The sequence below is a fragment of the Platichthys flesus genome, chromosome 10 (genome assembly GCF_949316205.1).
Source record: "Platichthys flesus chromosome 10, fPlaFle2.1, whole genome shotgun sequence".
In the NCBI taxonomy this organism is placed as follows: domain Eukaryota; kingdom Metazoa; phylum Chordata; class Actinopteri; order Pleuronectiformes; family Pleuronectidae; genus Platichthys; species Platichthys flesus.
The window spans coordinates 23,519,275-23,536,410 of NC_084954.1; the positions used below are offsets into that span (position 1 = coordinate 23,519,275).

The 17,136-nt window shown below is 39.6% G+C and overlaps 1 protein-coding gene across 1 annotated transcript; it reads left to right on the top strand.

Annotated features, from left to right (window-relative positions):
• The first annotated feature begins 8,901 nt into the window (after nucleotides 1–8,901).
• Nucleotides 8,902–16,188, top strand: dio2 (iodothyronine deiodinase 2). Its single transcript, XM_062396489.1, has 3 exons — nucleotides 8,902–9,358; nucleotides 11,864–12,450; nucleotides 14,234–16,188. Exons 1-3 carry the CDS (start codon nucleotides 9,095–9,097, stop codon nucleotides 14,298–14,300), a joined length of 918 nt encoding a protein of 305 aa, XP_062252473.1. The 5' UTR covers nucleotides 8,902–9,094; the 3' UTR covers nucleotides 14,301–16,188.
• Nucleotides 16,189–17,136: the final 948 nt, after the last annotated feature.

The window sequence follows — 17,136 nt, forward strand, 5'->3', positions numbered from 1 at the left end:
AGTTTTGCTCATGTTTTATATACACTTTACCCTATTTCATTAAACCTTTTTTTCCTTTTGTGTGTTTTTGTGAACTACAGCCTGGCCCTTATGCTTTTGAGGTTTACCCATAGATTGTTTCTCGAGGTAAGTCCTCTGAGGTTTAGCTTATGAGTTCTTCTCTTAATCATTGATGAGGAAACATGTCAGACAACATCATGAAGAGCATAGACATATTTACTATAACTTCAATTCCATTGGACTCCCAAACCCCTGTCCTGCTTCTGACCTCAATTTTGCCTGACATAATAAAGAAACTTATGGTCTGTACTGTAAATTAGAACACAATAATTGGCAGATATGGTAAAAAAAAAGAGAAGAAAGCAGCCTGGGATGATATGAAGTCTCAATACTGGCAATTATAAAGTATAATGTTTAGTTGCATATTGTTTGCGAAACATTACTCCTTGTTTATTGTCAAGACAACAGTAGTATATACATCTGAAGGAAATATTCTCATAACTGATATTTTGTCTGAAAATGTTTATAGATTGTTAGTCCATAGTATTTGAGAAGCTTCAAAAACAGTATTTTTGATTTGACACTGACTGCCTAATAACTGCACGTGAGTCTACATTACCCGTTTGTAACACAGACTTCCTGCTATCTTAGGTATTTTTTCTCAGAAAGTTATCAGTTTGCTTCTACTGAGTCTGGAGGGTATTTCAAGGCTTAGAGAAGAAATAATGTTTGAGAGATTCATATACTTTTTAAACATTTAATATTGATTTAATTTCATTGTTTTTTTTAAGCTGACTCTTTTATCCCAAGCAACTTTCTTTTTTTTAAAATATTTATAAGAAATGAGTAATGTAGTAGTTTTCGATGTGTAGTCTTTCTGCTGCCCTGATGTCGTTTAGCAGCTCATTCCACCATTTAGGAGCCAGGACAGCAAACAGTAGTGATTTTGTTGAGTGTTTTGCTGGCAGTGAGGGAGCAACAAGCCGATTGGCAGATTCAAAGCGAAGTGAACATATCAATAACTTACTTTCAAGTCGTCCATCTCATCTAATTTAATTGATACAACACCTCCTGTATAGACTCTGTTGCTGCTGTTCTGCCTTAGTTCACTTTATATATACATATAAATATGAATGGATTCTGACACTGTTATTGAATGTTATTTTCTTATTTATCTTAGGGTTAAACATGTGCGTCTTTTTCGTCATCATAGTTGAGGCCTTCACCATAAGTCGTTTTTTTACATCACATGGATCTTCAACATTGACCCTGACAAAGTCAGTTTTCATTGGTCAATAGCAGTTTCTGTTTGCACTATAACCATCGATGTACAGACGACTCTTGATTACCTTTGATACTAAAGAAAACATGCAACTACTGAAGAGCAATGACCACAAGGGCAGATCACGTTGACAAATGTCACTGCACACGTCCCAGAGGTGCAGCGGTCTGGTTGGTAACCAGTTTATTCCAGTAAGTTTCTACACTTGAAACAGAGATAATATCCTCCTGAAATAATACTACGGTGCTCATTGTTAGGTTATGCAGAAAAACTGTGAACCTAGCGGATGATGAAGCGTTACTATTGATCAAATCTTTTAACCATCATATTTAGACCGTGTGTAATATATAATCTGAAAATGTTATGATGCCTTAAAAATAAATGAAACCAAGAGTAGGTAACAGGGGTGACTAAGCTGGAACACCTGATAGAGCTGTGTGGAACAGCACTGGTTTAACAGAGAATATATACTTTTATATATATATATATACTATAGACTGTAAATTGGTATTCACATGAAAATGGAAAAAACACATCATATAAAGATCATGTCTGTCAACAGTGTAATTTAACCATGTCATTCACATCATCATCATGCTTAGACAAAACAGAGGTTGTGGTAATTTTGGTGCAAAAAATTCTTCCATAAAATGATGAACAGTATCAGCAAGGTCAGCAGAAACAGGACACTCCATTTTAGCACTGGACAGATTGGATTGGACAGAAGTTTACAGACTGATAGAAGTATGTCATGTAAGCAAAGCCTTGTGTAGATTTGCTTTAGCTCATTTGCTGAAATACCGAAATGCTAACTCGATGCATAGGTTTTTCTACGTTTCTGTACATTTACTCATCAGCTCAGCTCATCAGACAGTTTACATTCAGCCTGTATCAGTGTTCATAGAATCAAAACTTGTGCATATGATGCCCCAAAAGCAACATTTTGCAACCTTATTTACACTTCAGGCCTCAGAAATAACCCTGAAATGGCCGTAATTTAATGAACAAGTTCCATATGTTGAGATTAAGGATGTTGACCACTTATATTGTATCCAACTAGGCTAAGAGAGACTGTGGCACATATGTAACCAATCAGATATATCTACATGGCCAACAGTGAGATAGCACAGCAAGCTAGCTAGTAAACACTGCATAATCAAAGATTTAGAGCAAACCGGCCCCAAATGTTCACTCTGAATTACTATCAGAGCAAACTAGTAAATAATACAGTTTACTGTGCTCCTTTTAGGGACTGCCTGCAAGTGTTGGCAGAACTATTTAGTGCAGGAATGTTTCTGAGGGGACTCATTACAGAAACGGCCTGGCAATAAAGCAGCAGCCAGAATACACAGATATTCCCCTTTATAAATTATCAGTAATATACAATAGATGAGTAGATGTAGTAAGCAAAGAGGGGAGCAATTACACTATTATAAGATGTAGAATATTTAAAACACCCACAGGAACCTACAATATTGTACACACAGTAAAGGAGGGTCAGAAAGTGGACTGAGCACATAGACTCAGTACAGCAGCAATGTTGCCTGGAATACTCACAACTGTCTCAATTTAAATTGTTTTTAAATTAAACAGACTCAGTATTCTGCAACCCAATATTAATTTTCTGAGGACTACACTACCACACAGAAGAGTTTTATGGACCCTCAGTCTCCCTTGCTGTGGACTGCTCACTGGGACCTAAAATATTCAGAGGAGGCGAGAAGCCTTCACCTTCATATAAGACATCTGTCTGTGTGCGAGAGAGAGATTTGGATTTAGGTCAGCCCATCTTATCCCCTTCTCCCAGCAGGGCATTTTTGGATGAGATGAGGTTACATTTCTAAATTCTCTATAATGAACAGGTCTACTAAGTTTGTAATTCAAAGTTACTATATTCTAAACATTGATTTACCTGTGCATTTAAATGTATCCCTGTGGTGGGCATGGCCTATAATGGAAAGTGTCATAACTTATCTTGGTTGCTTCATTTCCTTACAGGAGAGGTATGTGAAAGTGTTGTATATGTATGACGGCAGAGTGACAGCGGTGGGGTGTTCAGTCAGTGGAACAGATGGGTTCATGTGGAGGAGGGATTACATCAAGGGCTGGATCCGAGCCTGTTTGGTATTTTCATTGAAGAGATTAAAAGGTTAGTGGACAAGATGAGACAGGAATATCTGTGGACTATGATGTTCACACATTACATAGTGATCTGTGGAAAGAGTGAGGAGCAGGTTTAATCGAGTGGAGAGTTGGAGATACACACTTGAGGGAAGAGGAATGAAAGGAGAACAATGGAATACATGTGTGTCTGAATGCTGAAATGATGGAAAGACATAATATTCCTTCAGAGGTTTTGGATCGACAAAGAAAATGCCCAGATGGATGTAAAGTTGTTCTGAGGTTTCTATGGTAAAAATGACAACACGATAAACAGAAGTGTTGGAGTTGTACAACATCCCTGGTTTCAGCAAGGCCTTACTGTGCAAAGGTATTCTCATTGGTTTAATTTACATTGACATGGCGCTAAATTTGAACATGAGTTTGGACTATTTGCTATTTTTATTCTCCGAAGCCTTGCTATCGGTAAGGACTGATGGATTACACATCATTGACTTGAATAACAAAACATGGCAAGACTTCAGGAGGCTATTTTTACTTGAAAATTCTTACAGATAATACATCACATTCCACATACTGTCCATTGCTGCAGCTCATCTTAAAGCCTCTGTCGGAAATTCATATTTGATGTCAAAGACCATCAATTATTGCCGGATGACCAACAAGGCGTTCCAGGACCTTCAGGAGCAGTGCTTTCTGTGGGGGGAGGAGTTCATTTAACTGTGTTCTTTGAGCTTTTAACTATGCAGACCTTTTACGTACACAAAAAACCCACATAGTACATCAGTCAAAAGAAAACATTAAAAAGCATGGTATGTCTCCCTTAAATCATGGACATATATAACAAGTCCAAATATCTTTAAAATTGAGATATGGAGTCATATTGTCTATTATTCAGCAACAATCACAACTGAATATCAAATGAAGACTAACTGAAATGTTGGAGCTGGCCCAAGAGATAGCGGCATACACTACTGTGTTGTCTTGTAACAATGCCTGGGAAGTAACAAGTCATTTTGGTGCAGTTTGAGTCAGGTCGACAAATTTTGATACAGCTTTGAGATCCCAGAAAACGGTATATTCAACCTCTCAATTTTTTGACTGAAAAAGAGGAAGCCTAGTATTCAGTGATTATAGACTTAAATCTGGCTGTAATAATCTTATTTTGAAAATCAGGATTTGGCCTCAGTTGCTCTCTCAGGATTGGTGCATTTCAGACTTGCTTTCCTATAACTAGTGGCACAAATATGGCTTTTAGGGATATCTGTGAGAGGAAATAATCAGCGATTGAGAGTGTGCAACTAGCAAACACCTTACATGAACTAGAGCTCTAAACATGACTGGCTTCTGATGTAAAGAAGGCAAAGAATAACACTGATGAAACTGAGGTGAACACAATGCAAGAGCATTTAGGGTGTGTCCAATCAACTATTGCTACTTTGAAAGGAATTTTTTTTGCTTTGCCAGACGCTTAGTTCAAAAGATTTTTACTCAAGGGTGTGTTTTGGGAGTACCATGCAATAAACCAGAGTGCCAGCTCCCATCCCGTTTTACAGTCAGGTAAAGTTGAACTTTAGCAGATTATAAGGTTTGTATTTGCCCGGTAGGGAGTCACTGTCTGTCTCTGCCCCTTCCTGGCATGGACAACAGGAAGGGGTAGGAAGGGAAAAAGGAAGGGGCAGAAAGGGCAACTGCTTTAACCCTAACCCTTTTAGTGGTGTTGCCTGGAGGCAGAAAGAAGGCACTGGCACAAACTCAAATTTGGAAATAAAGTAAAACTGAAAAGCTTTCATGACAATATTCCATTCACTTTTGAGATGGTTTTTAACTTCAGTTCATTGTGCGGTAAAAATAACATCATCATTCAAGATTTATCCTGCGCTGCACAACAAATCTATTATTGAGGAAACCTTGTAGAATATCTGACTTCAAACATCTGTGCCTCCTTTCTCCTTTCAAAAACTTATTACGCTCACATGAAATAATTCAGACCTAAAAACAATTTAAGCCAGAATTCTTCTGTACATCATGATGAAACTGAATTAAATTTTAAAATTTGAATAAAATATTTATAGTGGTAAGGGCTTTTGCCAAAAAGACGGAGAGAAGGACAGAAAGCCCCCTGATGTATCCCACTTTAGTCTGGTGTTTTTTTGGAGAAGGACAGAAGAGAGTAAGACACACAGAGAGACTGATAATATGAAGAGAGAGAATTGCTGTTTTAAAGAGTGCTGCTAAATTGTATTTGAATAAGTTAATGTGTGCAGTGGTACAGACTACTGTATAGTTATTTTACATTTGATAATTGTGCATCATAGAGGATCACCATGCAAGCACAGTGCATTTTTCAAATAATGAGTGGCAGATGGAAACCAAGTCTTTCCTTCTGTCTTTTGAGATTGATCATTTTAATAAACTGTAGGTGAAACATTGAATGCAAGTGCAGTAGTTGCTATAAGAATCACTCGATAATCCTTTTAGTTTTTTCTGTGTATTCCTGGTTGATTGAGTTTTTTATAATAGTTTGACATCATTCAGCACAATTTTGAATGAATGGCGATCATACAATCGAGTGGGTATCACACGTGGATGGTTTATTGAGTGTTTTCCTCTGGCAAACATCAGAATGTTATCTAAGGGACTTTGTAACATGACTGTTGGTTTGAGTATGTCGGAAACTAACAATCTCCTGTGATTATACAAAAACATCTGATGAGTTCTTGATGACAGAGGTCAGCGGAGAATGGGCTCAGCTGTCAGAATTGAGAGGAAGACTACAATAACTCAGATAACTTTTACAACGGCAGAGACTATGTCAGTCAACTCCTGTCAGGCAAGAACAGAAATTTGATTGGGCAGTGATACAGACTCATCGACAGAGAACCGATGAAAACTGAAAAAACTGATGGATCAACAATCACGACACATACTTCGGTGCCGGAGCTATATACTGAAATAGTTGCTGTGATACATACAGCATAGACATAACTGCATGTGTCTAATTAACATTACACCTAACTCTGGTGGCAAAGCACTCTTTACATGGCTCTGGCAGCACGTTAGCCTACAGTTTACCAGAAGCTACCTCGAACCAAAGTCGTAACAACAACAAAATGGTCAAAAGTACGCAGAAGTATTCCTACACCAGGACATGCAGCAAATGTCCGCACAAAAGCTGAGAGCAGGGAGCCAAGAGCTGGGACCAGCTGCTGCTGCTGCCGAGATCCAGGAGCAACAGCTCGAGCAGTGTGGGGGTCTCTGACGCAAGCCTCGAGGAGACAATTAATGATGAGTTAGTGGGCAATACTATTTGCTATTGAGCATTGCAACGCCTATTTAATATTAACGTATTGTAGATGGTTTAGGTTTTAATTTTAACGTGGACTTTTTATGTAAATTTGAGTTTTGGCATTATATATTTTAATGACCTATTCCTGAATCTGTTAAAATGTTAAGGGGTTAAATTTCTACTTCCAATTTGCAAGTTCTCTGTAATTTGTTCCTATATAAAAAAAAAGTTCTTTGAAAGTTTAGGTACTAGAACTTTAAAAAAAATATTGCACTGGTATTAGAAAAACTCCAACTGTTACTCAACCCTCGTCACCATTCCCAGATGTGAAAGCAGAGGAACACCTGTGGGATGTGATGGAATAAGAGATGGCAGTCTGATTAATCATGTCAACATGGAGCAGAGTCCCAGAGGTAAGTTTCCAATATTTTGTCACAAATCATTGAAGCTGTTTTGATATCAATTTACTCTTCAACATATTTCTGTTACAGGTAGTAGGAGGGAATCAGGGAGTGATTTCCGACTTAGTCTCAACATGCTGTATATGCACTGTGAGTCAATGCGGGATCTGCTGTGAAGCACCCAAATAATTCTAATTATCAAACAAGCAGAAAACATGTTGATTGGATGCTTCTGGTAGATCCTAATGCAACATTTAGAACAAAAGCAGATACATTATTCTGGGGAAATGAGCAGCGATGCTTATTCCAATGTCTCGCCTAGAATGTCTTCAGCCCTGCCCTCTTACAGAGTTTTTTTGTTTAGGTTAATTAACATGAGTCATATCCAGTAGCAGTTCATACCAGTGTCTTCAGACCACTTAACTTCTGCACACTTTGTGCTTGGTAGAAGCTCCTTTGGCAGCAATTACACCTCCAGTGTTTTTGGGGCAGGCCTATACAGGCTCTGCACACCTGGAATTTGGCGGTACTTCTCATTATTCCTGGCGGATCCTCTCAGGAGCTGTCGGACTGGATGGGAAGTCTCTATGAACTGCCAGGTCTCCCTGCAGATGTTATATCAGGTTAATTCTGGGCTTTGGCTGATTCGCTCAAGGACACCAGTGTTTTCTTGACTGTCTGCTTCAGGTCATTGTTATGCTGAAAAACTTAGCCCCTGAGTATTTGGCTCTGTTCAGAACTATAAACATCATCTCTATGAGAGAGAGGGAGAGAGAGGAGGGTTGAGGGAATGTCCCAAACACAGCTTTACAATCAGTCAGATGATTAACCTGTTGTTTTGTGGAGTTATCATTTTTGTCTGATCAAATCAAATAAAGTTTTTCCTCGTGCTCTCTGTTGTATTAATCTCATCTGACAAAATTCCAAGCAGGCTGTCATATGCCTTTTTTCCCTTCTTGCCCAGTTCTTGCCAAAACTGATCAAAACTACACCACTCTCAAATATTTATAAAAATAACAATCCACAATGTTCTTGCCCTGCCATGTTTTGTATAATATTCTCCCCTTGATGATCTGGTTTCTCTTATTTTAACATGAGCTGTGAAAACAAATGATTTCAGTGGTTGAGCAGACTTATAGTATATTAGACTCATAAAATGTTGCCTTTTAGATAATATTGCAGCAGTGGTATGAGCAACATTGTGCCTCTGTAGTTTCATTCATTGAACATTTCCATATTTAGATGTAAAAAATATATTTATATAATTTGGTTGCTGTATTAAACATTTCATAGTGATTCAGACATATGGCAAGTGTAACTGGGTTGTTGATTTATTTGTATTTGTACTTTGGCCATGTCTCAAGTGCAGTATATAGGCAGTAAAACATGGGACGAACACCTGTAAAGCATGAAAAGAAAAACTGGTACTTTCCAGGTGACACTTTGACGCTCTAGAAACCTTCTGTTTTCCCCTGAAGAACCCTGCATTTTATGGTTGGGGAACTAAATAAAAAAAATAGAGTTCTTCACGAAGCAGAACTTTAAATAACCTTTTGGAACCATTTCTCAAACGTTTGTAATAGTGTCAGCTATTATCTGCCGTAGATCACAACATATCTAAAGCGCATGAATCTAAAGGACCAGGCTAAATTGTGTTTTTCTGTCAATCTTACCACAGAATAATGCATGAAAAATACGTGATAGAACTGAAACAGAGGGAGGGTAAAGAAGAGGGTGGTGGGGGAGTCACTGAGCACCGGGCTGAGGGAGGCGAGGGTGGAGGAAGGAGGGGACACAGGCGCTGCTCAACATCTGACGTCAGGGTCTTGCTCCAAAGATAAAGCTTCATATGAAGTACAATGTTCGATCGAGAAGAGCGGCGGACCTGGAGCGGCCCGGCGGCGCTGAGCACCTGAGGACGCACCTGATCCTCCTCCGTCTCCCGCACTAACTCTGGAGCACCCGGCGGAGCGCAGCGTGAATCATGAGCGCAGCGTGCCTATGAACACGGAGTTTATCTCGGAGGAGATAGAGGGGAAAATGGGAATGGCGAGTGAGGATCTGCTCGTGACTCTGCAGATACTACCTGGTTTCTTTTCGAACTGTCTCTTCCTCGTCCTGTACGACTCCGTGGTGCTGGTGAAGCGCGTCGTGGCGCTGCTCAGCAGCTCCAGGTCCGGCGGCTCCGGAGAGTGGCGCCGCATGTTGACCTCCGCGGGACTCCGCTCCATCTGGAACAGTTTCCTCCTGGACGCATACAAGCAGGTGAGCATGTGTCTGTTGTTAATGCTGCTCACTGTGACTCTATATAACCTCACGTCTGAGCTCCCGTCGGTATGACCTTACGACCTTTAGGACCACGTCTTGGGACAGCCTTGCTTCTAGTTGTTCTGAGAACTCCAGGTTCATTTATTTTCTCCGCATAAATTCTATAAAGACCAGCAGTCATGGTTAGTCTTCTTCAGATATATTGTGCCAGATGTCCAAAATAATATTACATAAATTGTCCCCCCCTGTGCACATTTTAGCTCATACACACTTTTAGAGTCTGACCTCAGTAAGTTGACTGGGACGTCATTGTTCATCATTGACATCACAGCTCTCCAGTCCTTCTCTCTGTGACGTAACTGTGTCTCTGAGTTGTTCTAGCTGCTGACATTCCACGACTCACAATTGCTGATGGTTACTTTGCTGTACAAATATTGCGGTAATCAACAGCTCTTGAGCAACTGATTGAATGGGGAAAGGAGGCATATGCATCATAAATGTATATTTGAAAGAAAATCACTGTTTGGATAGTTGATAGATCAGCAGCTAAGCACAGGTCTTACTTTCACCTCATTCCCTCTTTAAAAAGGAACTGATGTCTGGGAGGTATTTTTATTAAATTACATTTATATTATTGACTTTCAATAAGTGCATTCAACCATGATTGTACAAAAACTTCACAAAAGCCAAACTACAAAGTGCTACATGTAAGTGCTTAATATACAGTAAGTGCAACTTGACTTGGATCATCTTCTTAGGCGAGGTGTAGTCCAGTATTCTCACCACACATCGTTACTATTTTGGATCTTTTCAATGATGTGACATTAGAAATTGTTGAACTATACATATTTAACATGTCAGATCCACCACCATGCATCACCTGCTCCTCCACTGTTACTACTGGTCAACCATGTAGGGTGTAGTTTGACTTTAAGGGTTGCCAGATCATAGTTCAGTATCCGCCTCTCTTAATGAGGATATCCAGCATTTTGCAGAAATCAAATGGCAAATATATATTGGTATTAGAACAATTTTAAAAGACCTTGACATTAACAATGGTTCTGATAAATCTATGCCCATGATCACTACATCCTCAGACTATGTGTTATGTAAGTTATTTGTTCACCCAGTTTCCTCATCAGTATTTTTTTCGTATATGGGCCTTGTGTGGCTCCAGTAAATCAAAGTCTTACTGGTAAATCATCAGTTTCACTTATCTGGCTTGGCACTTGGCAACTAGAATAAAACAATGGCATCTTTATGCATGAGATACTGAATCATTCAACTGTTGCCTAGTTTGAAGTCATACATTTAAATACTTGACACAATGAGGATTTATCTGCTTTGCCTTGGCAGGAAGGGCAAGTTCTTCTTCAGACATATTGATTGTTTTAAACTGAATAAATCAAGATTAAAGTTACACTTTCAAAGTGCAAATTTGTATTAGTTAAAATGCCTTTACTTACTTTTCCCTTATCACCTCTGTCAGTTCAGTTGAAGTGAGCTCCTTTTATGATTCTGATAAGCTGATGGAGTTTGGCGAAGATGAGTTAAATCTCCTTGTGTTAATATTGGATTTTTGGTGGGTCGGATGAAAAATAATTGAGTAGGCTGAAAAAGACTGGCACAATCTACTTCAAGAGGAGACTAGGGGCATTGGCCTTGGCTCCTCAGTCCCTCTACAGGTGTGTGGTGGCTGCAGCATCACTGTGTGGAAGCAGCTCTGCTGGAGACAAACAGGAACTGCAGCAACCATAAGCAGCAGCGTAGCCACGATCAGTGACATGCATAGTAGCAGGTGCAGCAAAAAAATTCCCCTGTTTGCATTGTCTTTTTAATTGTATCTTTTTTATATCCATATAAGTGTTTTTAGAGGTACGCCAAGGTCTTTCTTGGATCTAAAACAACTTCAAAAAAGTATACGGACTGTGCTTCGTGTGGAGTATAATTTAACTAACGTCTTATCTCTCCATTTCAACTACATTCTCATCTCTTATGTTGATAGTCAGACCGAATGGCAAATGGATGTGTCTTGGCCTGGGAATACGCTGTATACATCAGAAGCCCCCAAATTATTGGCCAGTGCCCCCTAGAGGCTTATTCTTTGTCAGATGATAGCCAACAGCCCCTTGATGCTATGAGACTGGACTTTCTCCATATCACTGAACAGTTAGCTGCAATGATTGCTTTTTTTTCGTATCAGGGCGTTAAACAACTTCAACTTCCCAACTTGGCTTCCTTTTTTATCTTTTAGATATGTGGAGTCGTAATCTTATCACTACACCCTGCTCACGTACACATTTGTATATTAATTAACTTTGGTAATTGAGCTTTAATTTGCTTTTTGGATTGTATTTCTGCAATTGACATGAACCAGAGCTGAGAATGGAATGACCATATAAAACATCCTCATCTGAAATAACTTTATCCATCAATATTCTTAGACCTGCTTGATGTGTGCATTGTGTGGGGTAACATTAATTCTAATATGTGTCTCCATAGGTGAAACTTGGCTGTGCGGCACCTAACTCCAAGGTGGTGAAGGTGCCAGATGGCCCTCGGTGTAGCAACAACATTAGTAATGTGATCAATGTGCCAACCGGAGCCAGGATGCGAAATGGGGACGAGTGCCGCCTTCTGGATTTTGGCTCATCAGATCGCCCTCTGGTGGTCAACTTTGGCTCAGCCACCTGACCCCCCTTCATCAGTCACCTGCCAGCTTTCCGACAGTTGGTGGAGGACTTTAGTGGTGTGGCTGACTTCCTGTTGGTGTACATTGACGAAGCTCATCCATCTGACGGCTGGGTGGCCCCTCCTATGGGCTCCTCCTCTTTCAATGTACGGAAGCACCAGAACTTGGAGGAGAGACTTGGAGCAGCGCGCCATCTCACTGAGCACTTCTCACTTCCACCACAGTGTCAGCTGGTGGCAGACTGCATGGACAATAACGCTAATGAGGCTTACGGTGTGTCCAATGAACGAGTGTGCATAGTGCAACAGAGAAAGATTGCCTACTTGGGTGGTAAGGGGCCTTTTTTTTACAATCTGAAGGATGTGCGGCAATGGCTGGAGCAGAGCTATGGTAAACGGTAGGTGTAACCAAGGACGAGTACAGAGGAGGATATTTCCTTATTTTTGAGTTGGGAAATAAGATGTCATTCGGTTTTATCCAAGCACAAAAAGGCTAGAATTTGCCTTTTTTTTTACTTTTGAAATAAGGCCAACTTTTCGCACACCAGTTTGTTCAATCTGATATGAACATGTCAAAACTTGTGCCACCTTGCATTGAGCTAGGGAGTGTATTGATTGGAAGCCTCATGAGAAGATGCTTCATCTGTATTTATGCCTGCTTTTGTTGGTTAATCATATTTTACATGATTTTCACTGGAAGTAAAAACCAAATAACTGAAGTAGGGAAGAACTCAATGTTCATATTTTATAAATATTCTTGTCAAAAGAATAGGTTTTAAATTAATTGATGGATGTTTTAATATTTTAATATCTTTTCTGCTGTGGTCTATGTTCTTATGCACTATTTTAACATCTTAATTGTATGTCTAATCTTTATTTAACTTCCTTACTCTCTGGATACATGTTAATTCATACAGTATGACTTGTCCATTTGACAGCTCTTTTCTATAGTGCCTATAAAAAGTGTTTGCCCCACAGAAGTTTTTATTTGTGCAATACTGAATCATTGTTGATTAAATGTGCTTTTGTGATACAAAAAACAGATAAAACGGGAAAATGCATCAATTCAATTTAAAGCAAGTATTCACACTCTATGTCTAACTATTGGTGGGTTCAGTCTCACTGGACACTGCTCAAGCTCTGTCAGTTTGTATGGAGATCACTTGAAACCTGTTTCAAGTCAAGCTACAAAGTCCCAGCTGCTTTGAGATGTGGTTTAGCACTGCCCACTCATAGCAAAGAGGTGTCCAGCTCCAATGGTTTGGCCAGGGGCATGCCTGTCATGATTTCCCCATGTCGATATAGGTTTCGCTGGGTATTCCGGCCTCCTCCCACAGTCTAAACACATGCAGAATGGAATTAGGTTGATAGGAGACTGAATGGGTTGTCCCCTGTATGTTGGCCCTCAAGAGGATTAGCAATATACAATAGATAATAAATAGATGAAAGTTATTCTCTGTGTAGCTTTGTGAACATGTTTGGGTGTTATTGCCTGCAAGCAAAGACAAGTTACATTTTGAAGTAGGCTGCATCTCGTCTTCCTCTAGAGCTGAATGCTCTGGATTTAAAAAAAAGCATGTGCTGGATGCTGTCCTGCCTTTTCTTCGCTTTCTACATTTCTCAATGATTTGGTCCTAGATGTGGTTACCCTCTCTCTCTCTCTCTCTCTCTCTCTCTCTCTCGCTCACCCCCCTATCCTCCCCAGTGTTTGACTAACCAGAAGTTGGTTCTATAATAGTAAGTAAGGTAAAACCCCCTGACTATATTCAGTTCCCTTTCTCTGATTCTGTAGCTTCTAAAACCAGTAGGCTGCACCTCTCATGTTTTAGTTATGTCCTATTAAAGACTATGAATACTTGTATGTATGTATTTTGTTTTTTACTTGGTAATTAATTCAGATCATTTTTTTATGTTTTTTTCTGTGCCACCTCAGTCAGTGTCAAAAAAGTCACATTAAACCTACTATGATTCAGTGTTGTGAAACAATAAAACAGAAACCCTACGAAGTATTCTTCCCAGGCACACTGAATTAGTGGACACTAATGTTTGGTAACATCATGTCCCAAACATTGAAGTGAAGAAATCCTTTTACTTTGCATGTTATGAAGGAAGACTTTACCTTCATGTATTGATTGATTTGGATTTAGAAGTAAACACTTTTTCTGCCGGTTTCGTTTACAGGAAAACGCTTTTCCAGCCCAGGAAGTTTTCCTGTCTGGTCCAGCAAAGACGTGGTAGGAAGGACTGACACCAGTCAACTGGGTTTCATTCTGCGTGTGGTTAGGTGTAGGCTGCGAAACGCTTTGGTTAAGGTGAGGGAAAGATGAGGATTTTGTTTAAACATTGAGAAAACAATCTCCATCAAATCGGCATTGACCCTCCCCCCAAAAAAGCATCATTCACAATAATTGATCAGCATTATCAGCTGCTTGTCGATCCACCACAGACTCATGTCCAAACTTTACTTGAACCGACCATGTACACATGTATTTTCCAAGCTTCACCCAAGCCAAAATTGGCCGTTCTGTATTGGGAAACTGGTTATCAACTGGCTGTTGTCGTGACAACCGAAAGTGATATTCAAACCGGTGAAATGACTAGAATAGCATTAGAGGCTTTAACTATAAATAAATGCAAAAAAATGTATGGTTGCATGCCTGTCACATAATGTGAGTCGAATGATGGAGGAAATTTATCTTGATATGTGATGCGACAGGCTTGACCTTTATTCACTGGAAATATACAGTGTCCATATTATTTTCCTCACAAAAGACAACAGAGGATTTTTTTTCAATTTGTCATCCATCTCCTTGCCTTGGTCTGCGCTGCAGTGATAGAATAAGAAAGTAAAGGCATCAACACTGTCAGGGAATCTGTGAGGTGTGAAAGAATCTTTGCACAATTAAAATGAAGCTATAATCAGTATTTAATAGTTATTCAATTGGGCAAATTGTCCGTCCATTTCTAACAAGCTCAATTTTAAAACCACAGCCGACTCAGCAAGCCTAGAACTGCAAAACAATTACACTGCTCTATGAACATGACTAACGCTTTTTCTCACTGTCACTTTACTGGTCAATCTTTTTTCGCTGTCACAACATTTTTGTAAAGGTGACTGTTGTTTTTTCTGGTTTGGGCTGTGCACAGATTTTGATCTGAGCCTCTGAAGTTGCTCATCCACAGCAGATTAGCAGTACAGCACGAGTTACCATGGTGATTCACAGTCAAAAGCAGCTTTGTGATACAGGAAAATCCAGAGATTAGAAGAGTAGCCCAGAGAGGGATAACCTTAATCCCGCCTTGTGAGGCAGGCCCCTAGTCCAAAATGACTTAAGGACAAATATAGACAGAAGGCAAATTCTGGTGGCAGCATGATGGTTCAGCAATTGAGAGTTGAAATGTCAAATGATGTTGAAGAAACTCATCTTTAAAATAATTAAATAGAATTCCAGCACATGGGCAAAGATCCCCCCAATTTTGTATTCACTTCACTGTCTGAACTGGCCTTAGAGACACAAAGATCAAGACCCAGAGCTGGTTACCATGTTGTTAGAAACTGAGTGGACCTGTCAACACCTGTATGAAACACTTGCAAATGTCTTCTATGTCTTAAAACTGAACAAACGTGTTATGGGTTCTTCCGCACAGATTTGAAATATTTGGATTTTGATGACATGAAAGCGCTCTTAATGTTCTTAAATATTGAAATATTCTCAACATGTTAAGATTGACTGTTGGAGGTCTGTTAAGTGTGCGTGGTTATGTATGGTTGAGATGGGTACAGGATGTGTGAAGCTCTGTCAGTCAGTGTGTAGCATTGAAGCTCCATCGGAAGCACAGATGCTTTGGTCTGGTCTCCGAGACAAAGGTGTGCAAATGAAAACCTTTGGCGAAAGAGTCGACGACTCAGCCTCTGGTTGGATGTGAACTGCACCTGGTCAATGAGACACAGAACCGTTACATCTGCTTTCACTGTCAATGTGCTACAGTATAGACCTACATCTCTCTGTAAGTGATACACACAGAACTGAAACCTTCTGTTTTTTTTTGGCTTTTTTCATTCCTGCTTAGTGCAATGTTTTGTTTTTCTAGAATGTCCAAGGAGAGAAATAAAAGGAGAACGTTTGCTGCCAAAACAGTTTCATATGTTGTCTTTTTATACAAATGCATGTCAGAAGTAAACGGGGAAGCTGCCAGGGCCAAATTGAGAAAACATTTCACCAGCAAATCATACAACATTTTAGTGGCCACATGAGTTTTTTATAATAAAAATAACTTAAAATTTTATAGTGCAAGGAACCAAGGATGCTTCACATATTTAAGGGACATTGAAATATCTAAGACAAAGACACGGTTGTGCACAAAAGTGTAGTGTTTTTAGAAAGATTGCATTCAGTCAGGTCATATACAGTTTTAAAAAGATGAGTTTTGAGTAGTTTTATGAATGGCCAGAGGGATGTGGAATTGCAAATCTCTGTGGGCAGAGCTTTCAAGCAGGTGGGGGCTTCCGCACTGGAAGCTCTATCCCCAGAAGTCCACAATCTGGTGTTGGAGTTAGTGAGCAAACTCGGTTCAGAGGAACGTAGATTCCTGGACGGGGTGTAAGGTTAAACGAAATAGGTTGAGCATAAACATAACCAAGGGAGATATCACTACCTTAGTGTTGGATGCACGTCTGCTTCATTATTCTTTATCCCTGTACTTTTAAAGTTCAAATGCTGATGATGAAGTTGTGAATATTTCCTTCTGAATCTCCATCACTTATGATCCATGCACTCAATCTTATGAGTTTAAGCAACAGGGAGGAATTTACAGACTTATTTTAACAGAACTTAAAAATGATGCAGTAAAGCAGAGAGCCCTTTGTTGTTTTTTTGTACCTTTATTGTGGAAAGTATTAAAGCCCAGTAACCAGAAGTATTTGAACATTTTGTTGCTGTTTGTGGTCTGGGATTCAGCATACATATAAACGACAAACTGAACAATCTGGAGATGAAGGCCAGCTCTGTGGTGGAGACGGAACTGGACAGTGTTGAGGCTGAAAAGAGGAAAAGAGGGAAACTAAGAGGCATTATGGAGAACCC